The sequence below is a fragment of the Xiphias gladius genome, chromosome 1 (genome assembly GCF_016859285.1).
Source record: "Xiphias gladius isolate SHS-SW01 ecotype Sanya breed wild chromosome 1, ASM1685928v1, whole genome shotgun sequence".
Lineage (NCBI taxonomy): Eukaryota > Metazoa > Chordata > Actinopteri > Istiophoriformes > Xiphiidae > Xiphias > Xiphias gladius.
In genome coordinates this window covers 32,692,118-32,713,371 of record NC_053400.1, presented here as the reverse complement: position 1 = coordinate 32,713,371, position 21,254 = coordinate 32,692,118, and the positions used below count along the sequence as shown (strand labels likewise).

At 43.8% G+C, this 21,254-nt stretch overlaps 1 protein-coding gene and 3 non-coding genes across 4 annotated transcripts; 1 reads left to right on the top strand and 3 right to left on the bottom strand.

Moving 5' to 3' along the window:
• Positions 1 to 280: 280 nt before the first annotated feature.
• trnah-gug lies at positions 281 to 352 on the bottom strand. Its single transcript has one exon. It is a non-coding gene; the product is annotated as a tRNA-His (tRNA).
• Positions 353 to 717: 365 nt separating this feature from the next.
• Positions 718 to 789, bottom strand: trnah-gug. Its single transcript has one exon. It is a non-coding gene; the product is annotated as a tRNA-His (tRNA).
• A 901-nt stretch (positions 790 to 1,690) lies between these two features.
• Positions 1,691 to 1,762, bottom strand: trnah-gug. The gene has a single exon. It is a non-coding gene; the product is annotated as a tRNA-His (tRNA).
• A 3,077-nt stretch (positions 1,763 to 4,839) lies between these two features.
• On the top strand, positions 4,840 to 15,630 carry LOC120792375 (potassium voltage-gated channel subfamily G member 4-like). Its single transcript, XM_040131527.1, has 3 exons — positions 4,840 to 5,111; positions 7,518 to 8,433; positions 13,773 to 15,630. The coding sequence occupies exons 2-3, from the start codon at positions 7,675 to 7,677 to the stop codon at positions 14,613 to 14,615; spliced, it is 1,602 nt and encodes a 533-aa protein (XP_039987461.1). The 5' UTR covers positions 4,840 to 5,111; positions 7,518 to 7,674; the 3' UTR covers positions 14,616 to 15,630.
• Positions 15,631 to 21,254: the final 5,624 nt, after the last annotated feature.

The window sequence follows — 21,254 nt, the reverse complement described above, 5'->3', positions numbered from 1 at the left end:
GATGACAACTTCTGTGATCTAACGCCTCAAGGCGCTGTGGTCTGCAGCAGGTGGCTTCCACCCCAGGGTGTCATCCGAAAGTCTCTAACACACCTGAGAAGTGGACAGGTGTAGAGGGCAGCAGTTAGAACAATAAGGATAACAAAGTAGAGCTTTTTTTTTTAAGTTGGTGCAATTTAAGTAGGGGAACATTTATCATGTTATACTTAGAGAGAATAGTGTGCCTCTTTGTTGTGGAGCATATTATGAGCTCTAAATATCAAACAAACCTCACCACTGCTGCCGTGACCCGGACTCGAACCGGGGTTGCTGCGGCCACAACGCAGAGTACTAACCACTATACGATCACGGCCGCTTGCAGGTTCAGGCAGCTTTCAGCATGTGTTGAAAGGCCGTTTTTGTCTCCTTTCCGTTGTAAATGCAGCATAATACACAGTTTGAAGAGGAGGCAGACTGGAAATGAAGAACAAGTCATAAGATGAAATCAACGATGGGCCGGCAGGGAGGTGAACCCAGGATCTCTTGATTTGTAGTCAGATGCATTATCCAGTGAACCACAAGCTCCACATGCACTGAGCAGTGGAAACAGCTTGGTTCTGACAGCACTGCATGCAAACAGGAAATTATACATGAAAGGTCCAGTTCCAAACTTTGTAAAATCAGGCAGATGCTGGAGCACGTTAAGCAACAACGTAAATCAGTGAACCTCACCACCGCTGCCGTGACCCGGACTCGAACCGGGGTTGCTGCGGCCACAACGCAGAGTACTAACCACTATACGATCACGGCCGCTTGAGCTCCTGGGCGCCTCGTTGTTGTGATGGCTTATTTTGAGCTCTGAATATCAAAAGTACAATTGTATCTTTGTGGATTTTCCTAAATGACGTGTGACAAAAGAGAGTCAGGTTCCACAGACGGTGAATCTAGCGCTGCTGTGTCTGTCCTTCAGTGGCAAAATTCATCTTCCAGATCAGGAGCAGAAGCAACTAAAACTGAAAACAGCAGACGCTTCATGATAGTTGTGACTGACAGGTTCAGGCGCCTTTCAGCTCGTGTTGAAAGCCCCTTTTGGTATCTTTTATCACCCTTCAATTGTAAATGCACTTTGATACACAGTATTGCAATGTGAAACCTGTGATAAGCTGAGGTTCATTTCAGTCCAACGTAGAATCTTCTGATGTGTAGTCAGACACGTTATTCATTGCTCCTCTAGCCCTTAGTTTAGTTCTCACAGCACTGCATGCAAATGGTCGTTGTCCCTTATTTTATAGTCAAGTGGTGAAAACAGCAGACGACTGATCTGTTGAGTTGTAAACTACGAGGCGTCACCAGGAAAACACTTGTGATATGTCCAGTTGGAAAGACCATTAACCCACGTGTCTCCTTTCAGCTATAATCAACCATGGATACACAGTGTAGAGGAGAAATTGTGCAATGAGGAACATTTTATAAGCTAAAGTAAAATTTGACCCAACCAGGAGTCAAACCAATTCTCTTGATGTGTAGTCAGATGTGTTATCCGTTGAACCACAAGCTCCACATGCACTGCGCAGTGGAAACAGCTTGGTTCTGACAGCACTGCATGCAAACAGGAAATTATACATGAAAGGTCCAGTTCCAAACTTTGTAAAATCAGGCAGATGCTGGAGCACGTTAAGCAACAACATAGATCAGTGAAGCTCACCACTGCTGCCGTGACCCGGACTCGAACCGGGGTTGCTGCGGCCACAACGCAGAGTACTAACCACTATACGATCACGGCCGCTTGATCTCCTGGGCGCCTCGTTGTTGTGATGGCTTATTTTGAGCTCTGAATATCAAAAGTACAATTGTATCTTTGTGGATTTTCCTAAATGACGTGTGACAAAAGACAGTCAGGTTCCAGAGACGGTGAATCTAGCGCTGCTGTGTCTGTCCTTCAGTGGCAAATTTCATCTTTCAGATCAGGAACAGAAGCAAGTAAAACTGAAAACAGCAGACGCTTCATGATCGTTGCGATGAAACATGACAACTCTAATAAACCGATTGATAAAAATGACCGTTTTTGCCCTGCGCTTTGCCTCTCAGGCTACATACAGGCTGCCTTATCCTATTGGTGAGGTTTGTGGGGGCCGTACCTGAAAAGAATACCTGCAGACACTACTCGGGCCTGAAACAGTAACAGAAATTCAATTACTTTCCAGTTATTTATATCCAGACTCGAAATCCCCCTTAAAAATGGGGTAGAAGTGAACGCTGATCAAAGACTACGGCCCAGAGCTCTTTGAAGTAAACATGCAAATGTGAGGTCTGTCAGAAACAAACAGATTTTAAGTAGGACCAGTGCATAAACAACACAGATAGTAACAGAGCACACATTAATCATCTCAGATACATCTCCTGACCCTTTGGAAGGGCACGAACCCTAGGTTGGGAACCACGAAATCACTGAGATCCGCTGCAGCAGCAAAACGCTGCCTGCACCTTGATTGATTGACTGATTCTGCAGAGCGAGAGCTCTTACCTTTGATACTTTGACCGCGTTCGGTTTATATAATTTCTGTACTTTTACAGAGGTTTTTACCGGGATTTTGAACGCAGGGTTTTTCTTTTTTTGCCTGTAACGGAGCATTTTTACATTATTCAACCAGTACTTTTTACTCAAGTAAAGTGATCTTAGTACTTGCTCCAGCGCTGTTCAAACACCCCTCGTCATCTTGAAAAAGAAAAAATATCAGTCCTGAAGCTCACGAAGGTCTTTGTGAGGCAGACAAATGGAAAAGAGGTTTTCTGTCTCTCCACTGAAACAACATCAAATTCCTCCACTGAAGTAAACAAAACCCCCACTATAAATCATCTAAGTTGAGTAGCAATGTTTACATGCAAAAACACTGGCAGGCTCACATATAAAGCCCGATCAGTTACCACGGCAAATTCACTGCAGTTAGCCAAAACGGATAAAACCGCATGTAATCCACTCTCCGAGCTACCGTGTAAGATATAACCAGGAAATAAACCCTCCGGCGAAGCCTCGTGTCACAAAGGATTCAAATATTTATTCTACAGAGGTCACGTTGTGACAGCCTGGACGTCACCTTCACAGCGGCTGATGCTCCGGTTATTAGATCTGGACCCAAACAACCACCTGCTTCTTGTAAAGCAGTGATGCAAATCATGAATGACATAATGGCCCGCACGCGTGTGTGTGTGCGCGGGTGTGTGTGTGTGTGTGTGTGTGCGTGTGTGCTTGTGTGTGTGTGTGTGTGTGTGTGTGTGTGTGTGTGTGTGTGTGTGTGTGTGTGTGTGTGTGTGTGTGTGTGCGTGTGTGTGTGTGTGCGTGCTTGCTTGCGTGCGTGTGTGTCAGACAGATAGGTGGAGGCTCTGTGTTTTATCCCCTGTCCTTTGTATTAATCCTCTCTGTGTCTGGATGTCTTACTGCACAAACTTTGTCAATCAGGCTTTAGCTGCATTTAAACAAAAGCTTTTCAGTGGAGTCTGGTTTAACAGTCATGATCAAGTGTAGAAAAGCAGCTCAGCACTGTAAAAAAACCAAACAAACCCCTAAACTCTTTGTGTAGTCTGTTTATTGTATTTTGAAGTGCTTGGGTCTGCCTGCCCCGGGACCTGCACACGGACAGGAGCCTAACCCCGGTACAGAACCTCTTTCCTCTTTGCTGGAGATGAACATCTTGTTTGTGTATTTTATTCACACCAACTCTCTCTTCTGAAGATAATTTTTGTTTTTCTTCGATCTCAGCTCTCTGTAGGGATGGTAACGTCGGTCAGTCCACCACTTCGGTCCAGACCGAAGTAACTCAACAACCGTTTACCATGGAATTCGGTTTCCGACGTTCGTGTTCCCCGCGGGATGAACTGAACCCAACCCAGCAGTGTATAATGTGGTTGAATTCGTCGTTCAGGGTCTCTGCAGTAAATTTAACTACGTTATATTTAAAGACGTTTTAGCACCACGCAGAGTGCAGTTCAATGCCTGTTCCTCAACCCTACAGTTAAAAGTATGAAAAGTATCCTTGAAAACACTGGGATATCCATTCTGATTTTCATAGTTTGTCACATTTTTGACAGCATTTTCCAGCAGTATATAACAATTACTCCTAAGAATATAATTAGTTAATCATTAAACCCGACCTCGACCTGGAGAACTACACTAAACAGGAGTTCTACTTGAGGCCTGAGGTCTGGGAACATGGCACCGGGGATTCATCGGCCGTTTTTTGGTAAAGTCGCGCACAAAAACAATTTATGAGCCTCTTTCCTGCCAGTGGCAGGTGAGGAAGTGGATTTAAGGTCTGAGTGAAAATGAAACTGCCATTTTCTTTGAGGAAACAGAAATCAATCGACCTGCAGATCCCGTGGCTGCATCTTGAGCAGCTGGACCCTTAAAAACTGGCGCAACGGTCACTTTTACTGAAAACTGAAGGGGGCCTACATTTTTACTCACGATGTTCTGTCAGGTAAGATCGAGAACGGCTGCCTTTCACTTCTGCTGGGGTATTGATACGCGGTGGTTCGGACCTGCCTTGTTGAAATTTTCGTTTCTCCTTTTTTTTTTTTTACAGTGTAGAAGAGGAGAGAGCCGGAGACGGGAGGGGGAGGGAGGGGGAGGAGGGGGAGGACGGTCCTGCTGTCAAACACAGATGAAAATACAGCGGCAGGTTTCGGGAGGGCACCGGCGTTAGGTAACCGCATTTGTTCCGTCCTCGTACAGCGGCGGGGACCGAGGCGAAGCGGAGCGACGGGGCCGAGGGCGAAGAAGCCGAGTCACCTGACTCCCCGCAACTCAGCGCAGCTGCCGCCGAGGCGAGGCGAGACCGGCGATGCTGCGCAGACACACGCCGACCCCGCAAACTTCAGGTCGGGCGTGCGAACTGTTCCCCGGACGCGTGCCCGCCGCCGCCGGTCGGGCTGACATCCGAGCTCGCGTCGCAGGCTGATGTCCAGAGTATCCATCACAACAACAACAACAACAACAACAATAATAAAACAGATGAGTTTTGTCTGGAGTCTTAGTTCAGTGAGAAGCTTCTTCGTTAGAGCAACAGCTGAGGAAATGCCCGGGACAAATGACGGAGACTTTGAAGAGCCGAGGCAGCTCACCTGCGTCCTCTAAGGTGAGTCAATTCATTTACCGTCTCATCTTCTCGAGCTACAACTTCGACTTGGACCCGATTTCACGAGGAAACGGGGGACGGGGGGCGCGAAAAAACACCACGAACCGCTCCAACAACTGTTACGCACTAGAAAACAGATGTTCAGCGGAGACCCAGCGAGTGACACGGGGCGCAGATCTAGTCCGAAATGTTTATGAAAAAAGAAAATACCGCAGCCTCTGGGAAATTCAACGCAACGGGAAGGTCACGCCGTCGTTTCAGGTGCAGCCCTGACACCGCGCATGAGACGCCGAACGGCTGGTTCACTTGTTTAATGTGGACGCACGATATGTCCATCACCTGGATGACGGGAACACTTGCAAGTTGGTTCCAGGGACGGAGACGCCAAAATACACCGCGTGTATAAAATACACTGGTGCCACTACAAGATCAGATTTTTATTTTTACTCGGTGGTGGAAGAAGTATTGAGATCTTTTACTTAAACGTAAAAATACTCCTGTACAAGTACCTGCATTCATAATTATACCCTTTTACAAAAAAACCTACCCAAAGTATCCAAAGTAAAAGTAATCCTGCAGCAGAGCGGCCCCTGTCAGACTATTGTATTATTATCACATCACTGATTAGAGCTGAAATGATTGGTCAACTAATCAATTAACGTATCTACAGGAAATGATTAATCGTTTTAGTGATTTTTATTTTAAAGCAAAAATTCCAAACATTCTCTGGTCAAAGCTTCTCAGTTGTGAGGGATTTGATGATTTTTTTGGGGGGGGCTGGTCCGGTTGGTTGAATAAAACAAGCAATTCGAATACATCATCTTTGTCTCTGGGAAATTACGACGTGTTAATCACTGGTCGCAGCCCCATTAATGATTCATCGCATGGTGTGGCTGATTGAGGTGGAGCTAATTTTAACGACTTTACACACTGTTGTGTAGTTTTAGTCTGCTGCTATGCGTCGCATTTTAGAGACTGACCACGTGTTTTGTAATTAAAATCTTTATCTGCTAGGCAACAAGTAACTGTAGCTGTCAGATAAATGTAATGGAGTGAAAATATGACACGAAAACAGTCAAGTACAGTACCTCGAAACTGTGCTCAAGTACAATTGAGTAGATGCACCCAGTTTATTTCCACCACTGGACAGTCGGTATTCAACCAGGAAGCTTTCAAAGATGCCGGAGAAGCAGGAGAGAAGCAAAGGTTTTGAAAATAATTTGTCAAAATGACATTTTTCTGTTTGAATCACAGTAATATGCTAATCAGTAAATCAATGATCAGTATAGTGTTCAGTAATAAATCAGATGGAGTAAGTGAACCAAGCGTCACGGCTGATAAAAGTAAATGCCATATGGTGGCACTGCAGTGAGATGAAACGTAGCCTTGTCCGTAATAACAGAAACTATAGTTAAAGTCCTGGGTTGTAACTTTATTTGTTGTGTTTGCCTCGTACTTTAAAAAAAAAAAAAGGAAAACTGAAAGTAACAGGGTCATGAACCCCTGCATGAATCAATTTAGCTGAAGATTGAAATAAAAGGCTGTTTCCCCCAATTTCAAAAACAATTTAAAAAGGCATCTATAGTGGTTTCCGTGCAGATAGTTTTGGTTTTATTTGTTTCGGTTTTCGTAGATCTGTCTCTGAGATTCCTGCCTCCAACACAATGGACGGGAATTCAATTTATTTTGTGGAGCTCACAGCATTGACAAATTACATCTGAAAATCCAACAGTACCGTCTCTTTCTAAATAAATTAAAAGAGTCTCTGGGCTTTCATTCCTGGCCTCCATGCAGAAGTGCGGGAAACTTTGACAGGGTGTTTAGATTGTGGGTTGATGATCACTGCACTGATGATCCAACTTCAACCTCAGTTTGACTGTTTTTACAAACTGGGTTAGATGTCAGTTTATCCCTAAATTTATATGCGACATATTTTTCAAATCTGAATGGATCGTAATGCGTAACTCTACTGCTGATTCTGGACAGAGTTGTTGCTGATGTTTTTTAAATATAAAAATCTGGGCAAAACAAAAACCAAAACTATCTGCAAGTGCAGGTGACACTAGACGTGAGTGAGAAAATACGTTTTCTCACTCATAATGACTCATAAGGACCGCATAAATGATGGAAAAGGGAACGAATTTCCCAAACAGCGTTTGCTTTCTCTTACTGTCATTGTTTAATGTTGGAGATCTTAATAAAGATGTAAGTAAAAAAAAAAAAGGGATGGGGGGGACTCAGGGTAGCAGGATCAACAGCCATATAGAAATAGGTGTCATCTGCATAGCAATGAAAGTCAATGAATCAATGAAAATCAATGCTTAGGGATGATGACTGAGCCTTGTGGAACTCTATTTGAAATGTTGCTTTGTTATTAACTGAGACATAAAACGTTTGTATTTATAGGAAGTGCAACTTCACAAGGACCCAATATTCAAAGGACTGTAGTTTGTTATTTGTTCATCAGAGCTGATCGGCTTCTCTGAAGAGCCTCTCTCATAACCTCCTGTCAGCTGGACATACAAAATCCCTCTTCCACCCTGTCACACACCCTGCAGCCAGCATGCCCATCATCAGCAATGCCAACCACGACTTCAGCACCTACTCAGTCAGCAGTGACGACAGCAGCCTCGACCGCTTCTTCACTGAGATCCCGGAGACAGAGACCATCAAGGGCGTTTACTTCCAGCGAGCGCAGCTGCTTCGTGACCCCAAGGCCTCGTATGTGGTCGACCACACCCTGCAGGTTCTCATCAATGTCGGGGGCAACCGCTACACCTTCCCCTGGAGCACCTTGGAGCAGTTTCCCCAGAGTCGACTGGGGCGCCTTCGCTTCTGCAACACCCCTGAGGAGATTGCACGTCTCTGCGACGACTATGACGAGACGTGCCGGGAGTACTTCTTCGACAGAAACCCGACAGCCTTCAGGGTCATCCTCAACTTCCTGGCCGCAGGCAAACTGCGTCTGCTTCGGGAACTGTGCGCCGTCTCGCTGCATGACGAGCTCGACTACTGGGGCGTGGACCCGGGTCATATGGAGCGTTGTTGCCGTCGCCGCATGATCACCCGCGTAGAAGAGGTGGCCGAGAGAGAGCGTAAGGAAGAGCAGTGGAGGCAGAAGAGGCTGATGCTGAATAAAAGCCCCATAGAGGCAGAGAAGGGCTATCGCAGACTGATCTGGATGCTGAGAGAAGTGGTGGAAAACCCTCACTCGGGGCTTGCTGGGAAGATGTTCGCCTGCCTCTCTGTCATCATGGTTCTGGTCACCGTCATCAGCCTGTGCATCAGCACCATGCCAGATGTCCGAGATGAAGAGAACCGGGTGAGCATGAGGCTGGTGAAACACTGAAAGCGAAACTGTCCTGTTAATTGACGCAAAGATGTTTCACATTTGCAGCCTTTTCTGAACACATCCCCAAAAGTTTAGATGTGGCGCAGCAGTGAGAAAAATAATTGAGGGGAAGCAGCTCGAGCAGTTTTGGCAGAGTTTTCATATCAGTAAATCAAATCAAAAAGAGGCATCTAGTGAAACTAATGGTTAAATCAATCAACCACAAGTTGCCAAGATTCTGTGCCTTTAGGCCGCACTTACTTGATATTACTTACATATACTTTGATTTTAACTATGGATTAAAAGACTGTGTAATGTTAAAGGGGGGGTTGGTGATGAACCAACACACTATTAGCACCGGTGGGGGAAAGTCCCCAAGTACATTTACTCAAGTAAAGTACTTAAGTACAATTCCTTGGCCCTCAAACTTTACTTAAGTATTTCCAGTTTATGGTACTTTATACTTCTACTCCTCTACATTTCAGAGGGAAATGTTACTAGTACTTTGATTTTACATCGACCTATGATCATTTTATAAAATATGGTGCGTTATTACAGATTAACGGCCCCGCGGACCCACACGTGTTTTACAGACATGCGGCTGATGAGACCTGCTCAGGTTAGAGTTGTGCAAAGCTCTGCTGGGATTTGGTGAGTGAAGTGAGGTCACCAATGACAAGATTTTAACTTGTCCTACAGCAAAGTAACAGGAGACCTCCTGTGGTCCTGAAAAATTACCTCAAAAATAACCCTCTCAACTGTGCAATTTCCAGAGGGAAGAGGCTGTTTTCAGCTAAAAAGCACTGATAAACACACTGTATGCTGCCTGCCCAGCGCTAAATGACAGACACAGTTAGAGACCAGCTGGTGGAGAAAGTGGGGCTTTTAGCAGCTAATGAGCAGCATGATTTCCTCAGGCGTCGGTGGAGTCCGGAAGCTAAAAGGCTCTGGCGTCTCCTGGTGGTAGCATCAGGAGAGACAGTGCATCAGACACAAAGCACGTGGCAACAGAACAACCCTCACCCCCCAACGAACCCGATGCAACGGAAAACCTGTATTAACTGCGATTGTCTATTTGTCTACAAAAAAAACAAAAAAAAAACTTATGTCATCTGAATAGTTGGAAATTTGCTCTGGTCACATAAAAAATTGGAAATGAAGGAGCTTTAACTTTTTTTTCATAAACGTAGGATAAACAAGATCAAGACATTCAAAAAAAAATTTAGCACATCATCAGCGGAAAATAAAAAACAATTGAATTGAGACACAATAAATTATTGGAGTTCATCAGTTTCCCTGCGTGTGATCAATAATGGTTGCATTAACATCATCTTGAAAGGGATGATGATAAATGTTGTTTTTGCAGCCTTTTTCAGTGAAGTCCCATGCAGTATAAAGCCATCATGCAGCACAGTAAACAATCATAGCCAAGAACATAATTATGGCTGACCTATATTAAAAAACATCAATAACTCACAACCACTAATAAAAACATTTTAAAAGTCAAAACAGGTGAATAATCTTCAGAGTACAAAGACGTTTAAGTAAGACTGGTAAATAAAGTTAAAGGCGAACTCAGGGTTATTTGTGAAGTAAGTGCCGTAAACGATGTGCCTGTTTAATCATAGAGTTCTGCTGGAACTCTAGTCCGAGTCAACGGAGTTAGACAGGCTGTAGAACTGATTGTATAACTAGCGTGTAAAGACTCTGAACAGGGTTAGTGTAATTTTTTTTTTTTTTTTTTCAACAAGGCAGAGACGGCGGATAGATTGCAATCGATTGCACTAATCAAGAAAAACAAAAAAAAAAATCAAAGCACGTTCAGTTCTGAAAGCCAAAAACATCGTAATGAGAAGAATCGACGAGATTAAGACTGAAGAAAAGCATCTGAAGTTGTGTTTCTAAACATGACTCGGGGCCAGAAAGCAAAGCCAAAGTTCCTTTTAATTTCTGGTAACCAGTATTGTTTTCATTTTTGTGTCTGGCAGACGTCTAGAGTTGAATATTGGCCACCTGGTGTAACTGGCTTTTAATCATTTTGACAGGTAAATAAAGCTGGTTAACATCTGAATGTGACTGCGGGGTTGTCAAGTAATGAAGACAAATGTTACAAGGGACTGAAATTGGTAGAAATGTAAAAAACAATGGCCCCTTGACTCCACACAGAAGTAGAGAAGAGCAGTTTCTCATGTTTTCCTGTCACTAGCTGATTTTATTTGCCGTTGGTAGTTAGCTAATTAACATTTAATCCATCTGGTTGGTTGAAACCTGTCTCAAGCTGATTTTTTTTAATGCCCTCGACTGACCTGCTTAAGAATGAGAAACCGACAAAACAGTCTTAAATAGGAACGATGATTACATACATGACTTTGATGCTAATTCAGTGCTGCATAATAAGTTAGGAAAAAAAACCTCGAAAACAAACCAAACAAAAATCAGCACCCTCACCAGTTGATCAGAGATGTGGAAGACATGGGAATACTGGACTCGCTCATGGACTCGTCTGGTCTGTCGATGACCGCGTTCGCGTCACGTCAGAGTTACCGCAATTACCTGTTTACCACTCGTAAATAGTGTTCACGTCAGCCTCCAAGTCGTAATTACGAAAAAGCTCCAGTATGTCCGACTCGGCACTAAAAATTTGCCGCTAAAAAGTACCGAAGTGCTTTGTGGCAAAGTCTGTTGTCTGCTGAAATTTAATAGATATAGTGTTACATTGAACAAACACAGTATTTGTAACCCTCACTCATCCAACTCTGCAGTTAAACAACCATCACTCAATGTTATTATGCTTTGGTCAAATTACACTCCTGTATAGTCGCTATTAACAAACAGTTGGCTTGCTTGGCAGCGAAATGTTCTTTGAAGAAATACAGCTAACATTTGTGCCTATATAGCACTTGTTGATTAAATACAGCTCGAATTTTCAGTAATAAGTGAGAGGCAGTAGCATGATGCCATATTCAGGTGTCCAGTGATGCGAACGCTTGCGTGTCGGAAATATGGGAATCTTTGCCATCGCTACCTTCCCTTCCACCTGACATGAACGTAGCATTAGCCCGCGAACGTGGGAAATGGTGTTCGTCAAAGGTCCAAGGTCAAGGTCGCTTTTATTGTTCGCCGTAGGTGAAAACTGTCTCGGATTAAGGGGAACTGCTGCATGAAAACCAAACACAACGGTAAAACACATTAAATAGGATCAAAAGCTAACCTGAGTCAAAATAACGCTGCTAAAAAACATAAATATTTATTAAACAACAATATTAGATCATTTTTCCATGACGTGCCAGGAGTATGCCGTGTGGCTCGCTCTGGACTTTTGGTTATCAGCGTAGTCACACGTGTCAGGTTTTCTTCCTTCTGGATCGGAACCCGGAAGTTCTGGTTCCAGTTCGGCCCTCTCTGCACAGAGCATCACAGGGCAGCAAACGTTAGCTTAAGCTCTGATCTAGCGCTTTTTAGCCTCTGGGACCCACGTTACACCTTCTCCTAGGTTATGTACTGTATGTGTCGATCCTGAGCAGGGATATTTCTAAAGTCACCAAACCAAAATAACCAACTAATTTAGTTAGCTAATGGTAAGATAACGCTAGGTGCTAGGTTATTGCTGAAGTTAGCAAGTTAGCCGTGCTGAAGTTTGCCGTTTAGGTTAGAACAAACATACTGTTTGGTCCTTTCTTTACTTTTTTGATCTCGTATTTGCGGTGTTGGGCAAGAGCTGAAAAAGACGAGACCTCTGACAGGCCTGTTGTACCTACGGTAGTTAGTAGCTAATGCTGAGCTAAGATCAATCTCTGTTTGGGGAACGCGGTTTAGCGATCGGTCCATATTGACGTGAGAGTATAATATCTTTCCAAAAAGTGTCAGCAAGCCGACTACAATATTGCATAGTGCAGCTGAGTACTTGAACTTTGTTATTTCGTTCGACGGGTGCCAGTTTCTCTTCAGCTGACTGGATGTTGAGACGGACATCGGCCCTGAAGCTGTGACGGAAACAGTACATTTTTGAAATTATTAAGAGAGCTGTGAACATGTCTGCCAGCAGAAAGCTCAGACCAAGTCCACCCCTACTCCCTGAATATTAACACCTTCACAAATAATTCAGTTTTTTCCAGGAGTTGTATTTTCTCTGGTAACACAGTGTGCAGAACTCTAGATTAAAAATATTGATTTTAATGCCTAATAAAACCTGCCCTCCAGCCGTTTCTTGTCAGCAGACATTAAGGACCTCAGTGTTTGGAGTTTTAAAGAGCTGTAATTTTAGCCTTTTCTTCTGGTCACCGTAGTATTTGGGATGATTGCTCTTTAGAAGGTCTTGTTTTTCTTTTTCTCTGCCATCATTCAGCTTTCAAAGTCACACTGAAATGGAAATGGATTTTTTCTACTTCAAGGACTGATTATCCACGTTACAGCACACTTTTTTTAACATTAAGTGCCAAAGAAAAGCTTTATTAGCTTTCATATTTAAACCAAAATCTATTTAATTGCTGTGTAGTTTTATTAAAAACGTTTTTCTTCAATGGCTCACTTCGCACAGATGCATAAAAACCACATGAAAACCTGGGCAGATGTAACAGCATATGCAATATGATGCTGAGAGTGGCTTGTTTTCAGATTTAAAAAAAAATATTATTATTGTTTTTATTCTTATTTTTATTTTTATTTTTATTTTTACGGTGTCATGACATTTAGAACAAACGGCAAGAGACAACTTTTGTCGTTTGAGTTCTTTAATTCATCGGAGTTGGACTGTTTGACCATTTATCTTCTGGAAAACAGCTGCAGGACATCTGGACTAAAATCCATTGAGAAACTGCTTATTAACATTTACAACTACAGACTTGATGGATTCTTGTAGAAAACCTTTATTAATGATTTATTAATATTTATAGATGACTGACTGGCTTTTGCTGATGGCTTATTACAAACTGAGAAACCCATTACCCTTTTTGATTTATAACTGCATAGAAGATGACATACGAGAAAGTGAGAAACAAGGTTCCCTTTTGTTAATGACTTACTAACATTTACAATTGCAGACTAGATGACTCCAATATGGTCTCTCTAATGAATTCAAGCGCTAACAAAGTGTCACGTTGGTTCTTGTTGTTGATGGCTTATCACCGATGCGTGAAGCCTTAGTAAGCGATTTATTAACCATTTATAAAACCATTGATTACAGCTTATAAAGCCTTTGTAAATGGTGCCTTAATCAGAGAGCGGTACCTAAATTTTAGCTCAGAGCCACGGTTGAGTAGTTCTAGGTCACTGATCTTTGACCCTTTAGCTGCTCGGCGTCTTTTCATCGCTGTGTGTTTCCGTGTCTGCAGGGCGAGTGCTCCCAGAGGTGTCACAGCATGTTTGTGGTGGAGTCCATCTGCGTGGCCTGGTTCACGTTGGAGTTTGTGCTGCGATTCGTCAACGCTCAGAGCAAGCTCGCCTTCGCTCGCGGCCCCCTCAACATCATCGATGCCATCGCCATCCTGCCCTACTACGTGTCCCTGGTCGTCGACGTCAGAGATCAGTCACAGGAGGAGGTCATCATGGGCGCCGGCAGAGGCTACCTGGACAAACTGAGTCTGATCCTGCGCCTGCTGCGGGCTCTGCGGATCCTGTACGTGATGCGGCTGGCTCGCCACTCTCTGGGCCTGCAGACGTTAGGACTGACAATGCAGCGCAGCATGAGGGAGTTCGGCCTGCTGCTGCTGTTCGTCTGCGTGGCCGTGACCCTCTTCTCGCCTCTGGTCCATCTCGCGGAGAGCGAACTGGCGCCGTTTGCCGCCACGCACCCCCACCACAGCTTCAGCAGCATCCCAGCCTCTTACTGGTGGGCCATCATCTCTATGACCACGGTGGGCTACGGCGACATGGTGCCGCGCAGCATCCCCGGACAGATAGTGGCACTGACCAGCATCCTGAGTGGCATCCTGATCATGGCGTTTCCCGCCACCTCCATCTTCCACACCTTCTCCCGCTCCTATCAAGAGCTTAAACAGGAGTATGAGCAGCTGTGGAAGGAGGAGAGAGATGAGGAAATGGCCGCAGAGTCGGAGGCGAGTTGGTCCAAGGTCGATTTTTCACCAGATAAGCTCACGTCCGTGTCCAAGGAAGATAATGACGAGCTGATGCGGAGCAAGAGTCATCAATCCACACTTCCATCTACAGCTTTCTGATGGGCCGGGGAGTTAGCAGACACATTTATCCAGTACTATATTAAAAATGGTGACACTCGACTGCGTACTCTGTCCTGTATCGGTACTTTTAGACTCCAAAGGACTGTTATAGTTTGGACAGTGTATTAGCCTCTAAGTTCAAGTCTCTTCATGTTCTGGATTCATGCTTTGTTACATCGAGGTCCCAACAAACGACCTGCTTATCCGGTCACGCGAAGCTTCTCACATATCAGCACATTCGTTGTATGCAGCGCTATGCTCTAACCCTTTAACAAACTGGCTGAACTGAAGTTTGAATTCTCCTCACTTTTTGTGTAAGGAAGTGTAAACTACAATCTTACTGCAACTGTTGTGCACACGTTTACAGAAGAGGACAGAGCAGTTTTTTGGACGATACGAGTGTTTCCCAGCGCCGGTAGGGAGACGCCGCCGCTGGGAGGGGGAGGTCATGCTGTATAGCCCACGGACTCCGATACAAGGCTTCTCCGACATGTTCACATAACGTTGCGATTTAAGAGGTCCGTTAGCCTAGCTTGCTAACGTTAGAACTGATTCCCAGTAGATGTTAACTTGTGTTAGCGGGGACGACCCTGTCTCCTAGAAATTACATTTATATACAACTAATTTGCAACAGCAAAATAAGTTTTGTAGGAAAACATAATGGAAACCAGATGACTAGATGACATTGCTGGCCTGGAAGGACAGAAAGTAATTTAAAGACTTAGGTCGCGTCTGAAATCCCTTCCTTGTTCACTCGTTCAGTGCTCCCCATATAACAGACACTCAATAGTGATCAGTGCATTGATTAATTTAATGGTGTTTGCGTTAATATTTCACTGCCGTTGTGGGATTTTTGCGGGCGGAGGGTAAATGTAGACGCGTTACGTAGTAAATAGCGAGTGATTCCGTACGATATGCTGTGGAGAGATGGACATCAGCAGAGTCTCGGACGCGTGCTCTTTAATGTCTAGATTAATCTCGTCCTCCGCTCAGACGTCTCCTCTTGTCCCACTGTTTGTTAAACCTACAGCCATTTTCAAAATAAAATGAACTCTTTCGCTCTTGTGCTTTTGTTTCTATCTGCCTGAGAAGATGAATGCTGTGTTCACTCTGCACGAAAGTTGTGCTCAGTGGTGGAAAATAACCGATGACGTTCACCCGACTACAATTACGAGGTACTTTTACTTCACCTGGGTATCTCCATTTACTTTATATACCTCTACTCCACTGAAGTTCAGGGGGAAATATTGTACTTTTTTACTCCACTACATTTACGTAACAGCTGTTGTGACTAGTTACTTTTCAGGTGACATATTTTACATGAAAAAAAACTACGATTAGATTTAAGATTCAAATTAAAAAAGCAGCGTCCAGCCTTCGTCATATTTCCGTTGTCATTAGTTTCTATCAGTTCCACCAAAGGAAATTTCCCCTTCTGTACTTCTCACATGGTTTCATTCAAATAACAGTTTGAGGCTCAAAGAGGTAAAAATGTCAGATTTATCTGGTGACCCTGTGCAGGGGCCAGAACCCTAGGTTGGGTAACCACTGGACTAAAGTATGTGAAGTACTGTAGATAAAGTAACTCCACCTTGAGCAGCTACAAAAGAAAAATGCTGCTTTAACTTGTAATGGAGTATTTTTGCGTTGTTTTGCTCATGTATGGGATCTGAACACTTCTTCTGCTTATATAGAAAAAAATGTATAAAGTATAATGATTAGCCCGGTTGAAAATATACTAATCCCCCCACCCCAGAACGAATATTGCAGCTGACTGTTTCAGGAGCTTTAATGCAGAGTTATTTCACTGTTTGTGTCTTTTGGCACGTTTGAAACCAACTGCCCTCTCCTCACGCCGACATCTGTCGACATCGACGGCGTTTCAAGACACAGATGGAGTGTTCTGAAAAGCCTCTTTCTATCGCTTCGTAACCTGCTCAGACAGCGTCGCCGGCACGATCACTTCCACTCAGTGGAAACAATGAAGTCACTTGTTGTCGTCCTCTGCGGCCTCTTCTTTCCTCCGACCCGCGCTGCCTGCTGTCCTCACGGGGGGACACTTCAGCACAAACATCGCCGACTGTCTCTCTCTGTTCAGAAGACGACCAGCCGACGTTAGATGATGAGTGAACAAGACCCGAATCGGCACCAGATCAACCAGCAGCTTCTAAATGCTGAACGTTAACTCCGCACTTTGGCGTCACTTGAGCTAAGTTTGTTGTTTGTCGTCATCAGATGTTACACTGCATTACACTTGACGCACAGCTGATGAACACGTCAGGAACAACGTCTTCGTTTTCTGCCAGTAGATCTGATCTTGCGGTACAACGTCCACCCGACGTTACCAGAGCATTATCAAACTTTTCACGGTAAATGTAATTTCTGGAAGACAGGGCTGCACTTTCGAGGGGGAAGTAGAGGTGACATCGCAAACGAGGCCTTTTGACTTGCTGGGAGCATTTTTACATGCGTTCAGCTCAGGTTTTGTAACTTAGACACACACACACACACACACACACACACTGGACATCACGACAGCATGTAAACGCCAGAAAATCACAAACAGCAATAAATGTCAAAAATCAATTGATGCAGCTTTACAGTCAAACATTCACTTAACTCAACCTTAACTGTTGAAAGCTCAAAACCGAATCTGAGAACAATTAGTCACCGATGCTTCAATGGTAAAACCTGCAGCTGTTGGGGTGTATTCTTCTTGATAATCACAGGTTTTACTTCAACACAGATGTTCACTTACGTCCACATTTATGTAATTATTAATTATTATTATAATGAATTTAATAATTCGGTTATTTATAATTTGCACAGGTATTTCCATAAAAAACAAGACACAGAATCTGTATCGCTCGTTTCCCTTTTGAACTGTACAGTGCAGATTCAGCCGGTGTGTAAATATTAAACAGCCCTCTGCCTGTGTGACAGCTGAAGGTCGCTCGCTGTCTCGCCCGAAAAGGAGCTGGGCTCTCGGCTCGCGGCCTCCAAAGAAAACAGAGCAGAGCACCAAGTACAAAAATAAAGCGTTTGTTCAGGAGGGGGGCCAGTACCTCATGTAGGGATATCAAACCTACCGTACATCTCACACGCCATCCTGCAATCGCTGAAAATGTTAAATTAGAGCACGACTGTCTCACGTACATGCCTGGGTGCTTAAATATTACTTCATATGAACGGAGTAGTGCAGAGTAGTGCTACTTGTTATTTTCCAGTCTACAGTTTATTTTAACTGAAAAGAAACCAAAAAGAATCCAAAAGGAAACTCTCAAAGGTCACAGTCAGTGCAAGGCAGACATTTCCGTGTAACCATCATTAGTTATCAGTTCAACACAAAGGAACAGTATTCTCACATGAATTTTACTCCTCTAACACTTCAGGAGATTGACGAGTGAAGGTGGTGATTGAGTGTTAGCAGTTGAATTCTCAAATTTTGACAACAATTTCTTCGCCCAGGTCAAGGTGGGATCAATGCAATGCGTCTTATTACACACTGTTATGACTCTGTGAGAAAAAAAACACACAACACATATTGTCCAGTGTTAGAAGGACGAGAACACAAACACAGTGTTACTGATGCAAAGCAATCGTTTGGACTCATGTTTGTGTCCAACCTGATGAATCCCCTTTTAGCTCTGGTTTTGGTCTCCACCAGCTCCTGAGGGGAACATCTGGCTCCTCAGCTGCTAAATGCTCCACTGTGTTGATCAGCTGGTCTCTCACTGTGCCTGTCCGCTGTTTGCTGCTGAGCAGGTAGTGGTAGTTAATGACGTAAGAAAGTTCTGCAAAAAGCTCTACACAGAATAGAATGGGGGGGTTTCACGGCAGCTTCTCTTTTTAGGTTACATTCTCATGACATCAACTGCACCCATCAGGATGGGATTTTAAGCCGGGACCACACACTTTGGTATAATTCACTGTTTGTTAATGGGTGAAAAAAAAATCTGTCTTTGCTGCAGAACTGTATATTCTCTTGATGCATCTTTGCCAGAGGCATTTTTATCGGCTCATACAAATCCGGAGATTGATTGGACGATCGTAAAGCCTTTTAGTTTGCACTGGCAGAACTCATCGCTTCACCCGAGTGTGCTGGAGAACGCTTGTTCACTTGGACATGTTTTACACTCAGCCCTCAACTCGCTTTCCATTAAAACATCCAAAATCCAAATAGAGAATCAGCTTTGTTTACCAGGAGAGATGAACGATGACCAGTGTTATGTGGTCAGTGTAGGGGAATGTTAGGTTTCACAATATTATTGCAGAGGCTCAGAGAAGCTCAAGTTTTTAGGCCTGAATGCTGTTTAATCTCGAGTTTTTCTTTCAGGATGTCAGAGACCGAAATTCTCATATTGAAAGTTAAACACAGAAACTTAACCCATGCATGGTTGGTTGACTAACAGGTGTATCCTGGGCCTAATAGCCGCTCAAGTCCAAATTAAGTACGGATACATTCGTGTTAAATACATGCAGGAGACATGTGTCCAGTTAGAGTCCCGCAACAGTTTTACTAATTAAAACAAATGGCCAAATGCAGCACTAATCCACTAAAAGACCCAGATCTGGAGATCCTATAAGAAGGCACGAGGAACCAGCATCGTTAACAACACTGAGAGTACCCCCCGTCCGAATTAAGCCAGTTAAATTTATAAAGGCATATTTTTCTCTCTGTTCCCCTCCATCCAGTCTGCCAGTGTGGATGTAGATGGCTTAATGAGGAGGCAGTCAAAGAGTCTAGGGCCAGAGCCAGTGGCCGGACCGCCTCCAGTGAGCAGGAATAAAAGTGGTTGCAGCCGGATCAGATAAAACTGCCGGTGCTACTATCGTTAGCGGTGGTGCTAGCAGTTCACCGGTTGAGTTCAGTGGGAAGAAAGTGAGGGGATGGGCGGAGTGGGAGTCTTGGCTGGTGTCTTTTTCACTTCCTCGTCTGTTTCCGTTTGTGATTCTGCTGATTATTTTAATAAGCCCTCAACGTAGTGTGAGACACAGACTCTGAAGAAGTTGCGGATAAGAGATAATAAATTTTCCATGAAGTACCCAGTTACAGTTTGTTAAATTAACTTTCCGTTTCATTGATTTGTTTTGATGAAGTTGAGGTACATTTATTCATTTAGCAGACGCTTTTCTCCGAAGTTATGTACAAATAAGCCGCAGCAGATCAAGGAAAAGCCTTTGAGAATGAGAGTCACGAGGATGCATGTGCACGAAGTAAGACATAGAGAGCTTAAGAGAAAAAATGTAAAGTCGGAGTCGTAGCTGGTGGCAAGGGGTCAAAAGGATTTTGTTCATGCTGGAGATGAAGAAAGGACGATCCCAAACGTTAACGTTAATTTCAAGTTGATTCACCCTAGAAGGTCTAGTTTTTATTTTCAGTCCACTTAAGAATTTGAACATGAGTTGTGCTAAGTCGAGGTCTCCTGACTTGAAATGATGAGCCGAATAAATGTGCTGCTGAGATTTCAACAACTCATCCGATGAAGTTTTCAAAGAAACCGAAGCGGCCCACAGGCAGACGCCCCAGCAGTTAAAACTCTCCTGGTTTTGTACTCGAAAACATTCATGATGTAAACTTGCTTTGTGTCTTTCGCACATATTCAGTTAAGTCATGGTCGTTTCCAGCCGTGATGAAGGTAAGTATTGAATTTATTTCCTACTCATGCACACTTACAGTTTCCCAAAGTCCCCGGGACTCACAGCCTCACACGGTTTTGTTCATATTGACTCAAAATGGCTTCAGCAGTTTTTAAGTTCCTCATGTCAGTTGAAGAACTGACTCTTCGAACAGAGAAAATGTTAAGTTGCATTAACATGTATGTTTATGTTAAGTTATTGGGAAAAAATTGGGCCTAAAGCAGGCGACACAGTGACGCCTGGTGGTTTGTAAAGCTCGTAGCAGCCCTTCACCACCGTGGGGCCGAAGCAGTGCGACACCTTGCAGTTTTGGTCTCGTACGTGTGAAATACAATTCCAAGAAGCCCGTGTGCTATGTTTAAATCTGTAATCTGATTGTTCTGAAGCGCTGCATCAAATGTAGAGGTTACTGTGTAATATGTTACAGTAAAATAATGCACAAAGGCTTTGTCCAAAAAGCCCAGGATAGGAAACATTAAATTACTTTATTGGTGTAGATTATGTCCAGTTTTCACTGTGCGCTCATGTGTTTCAGCAAGTATTGAGACCAATCACTGTATATTAAGAGACCCCTTCACTTTTTGCAAACATTTTTACCCATTAATCAACCCCCAATAAACCAAAATGACACACAAAAATATAACATTTTTGCAAATTTATTTAAAATCAAAAACTTGAATCTCTCATTTACTAAAGTATTCAGACCATTTACTGTGGCTCCAAACTGTGGTTAGGTTCAATCCTGTTTGCTTTAATCATTCTTGAGAGGTTTGTCCAGAACTTGATTGGAGTCCACCTGTAGTTTAGAAAGACACACGCCTGTGTATATAAGGTCCTGCCGGAGGGACGACCGACTCAGCGGCTCTCCATCAGTCAGGTCTTTATGGTGGAGCAGCTGGACAGAAGCCACTCTGAGTAAGAGGTATATGACAGCCTGCTGTTTGCCAAACAGGCAGCATCATGCTGTGGGGGGGTGGGGGGGTTCTCAGCGGCAGGGAC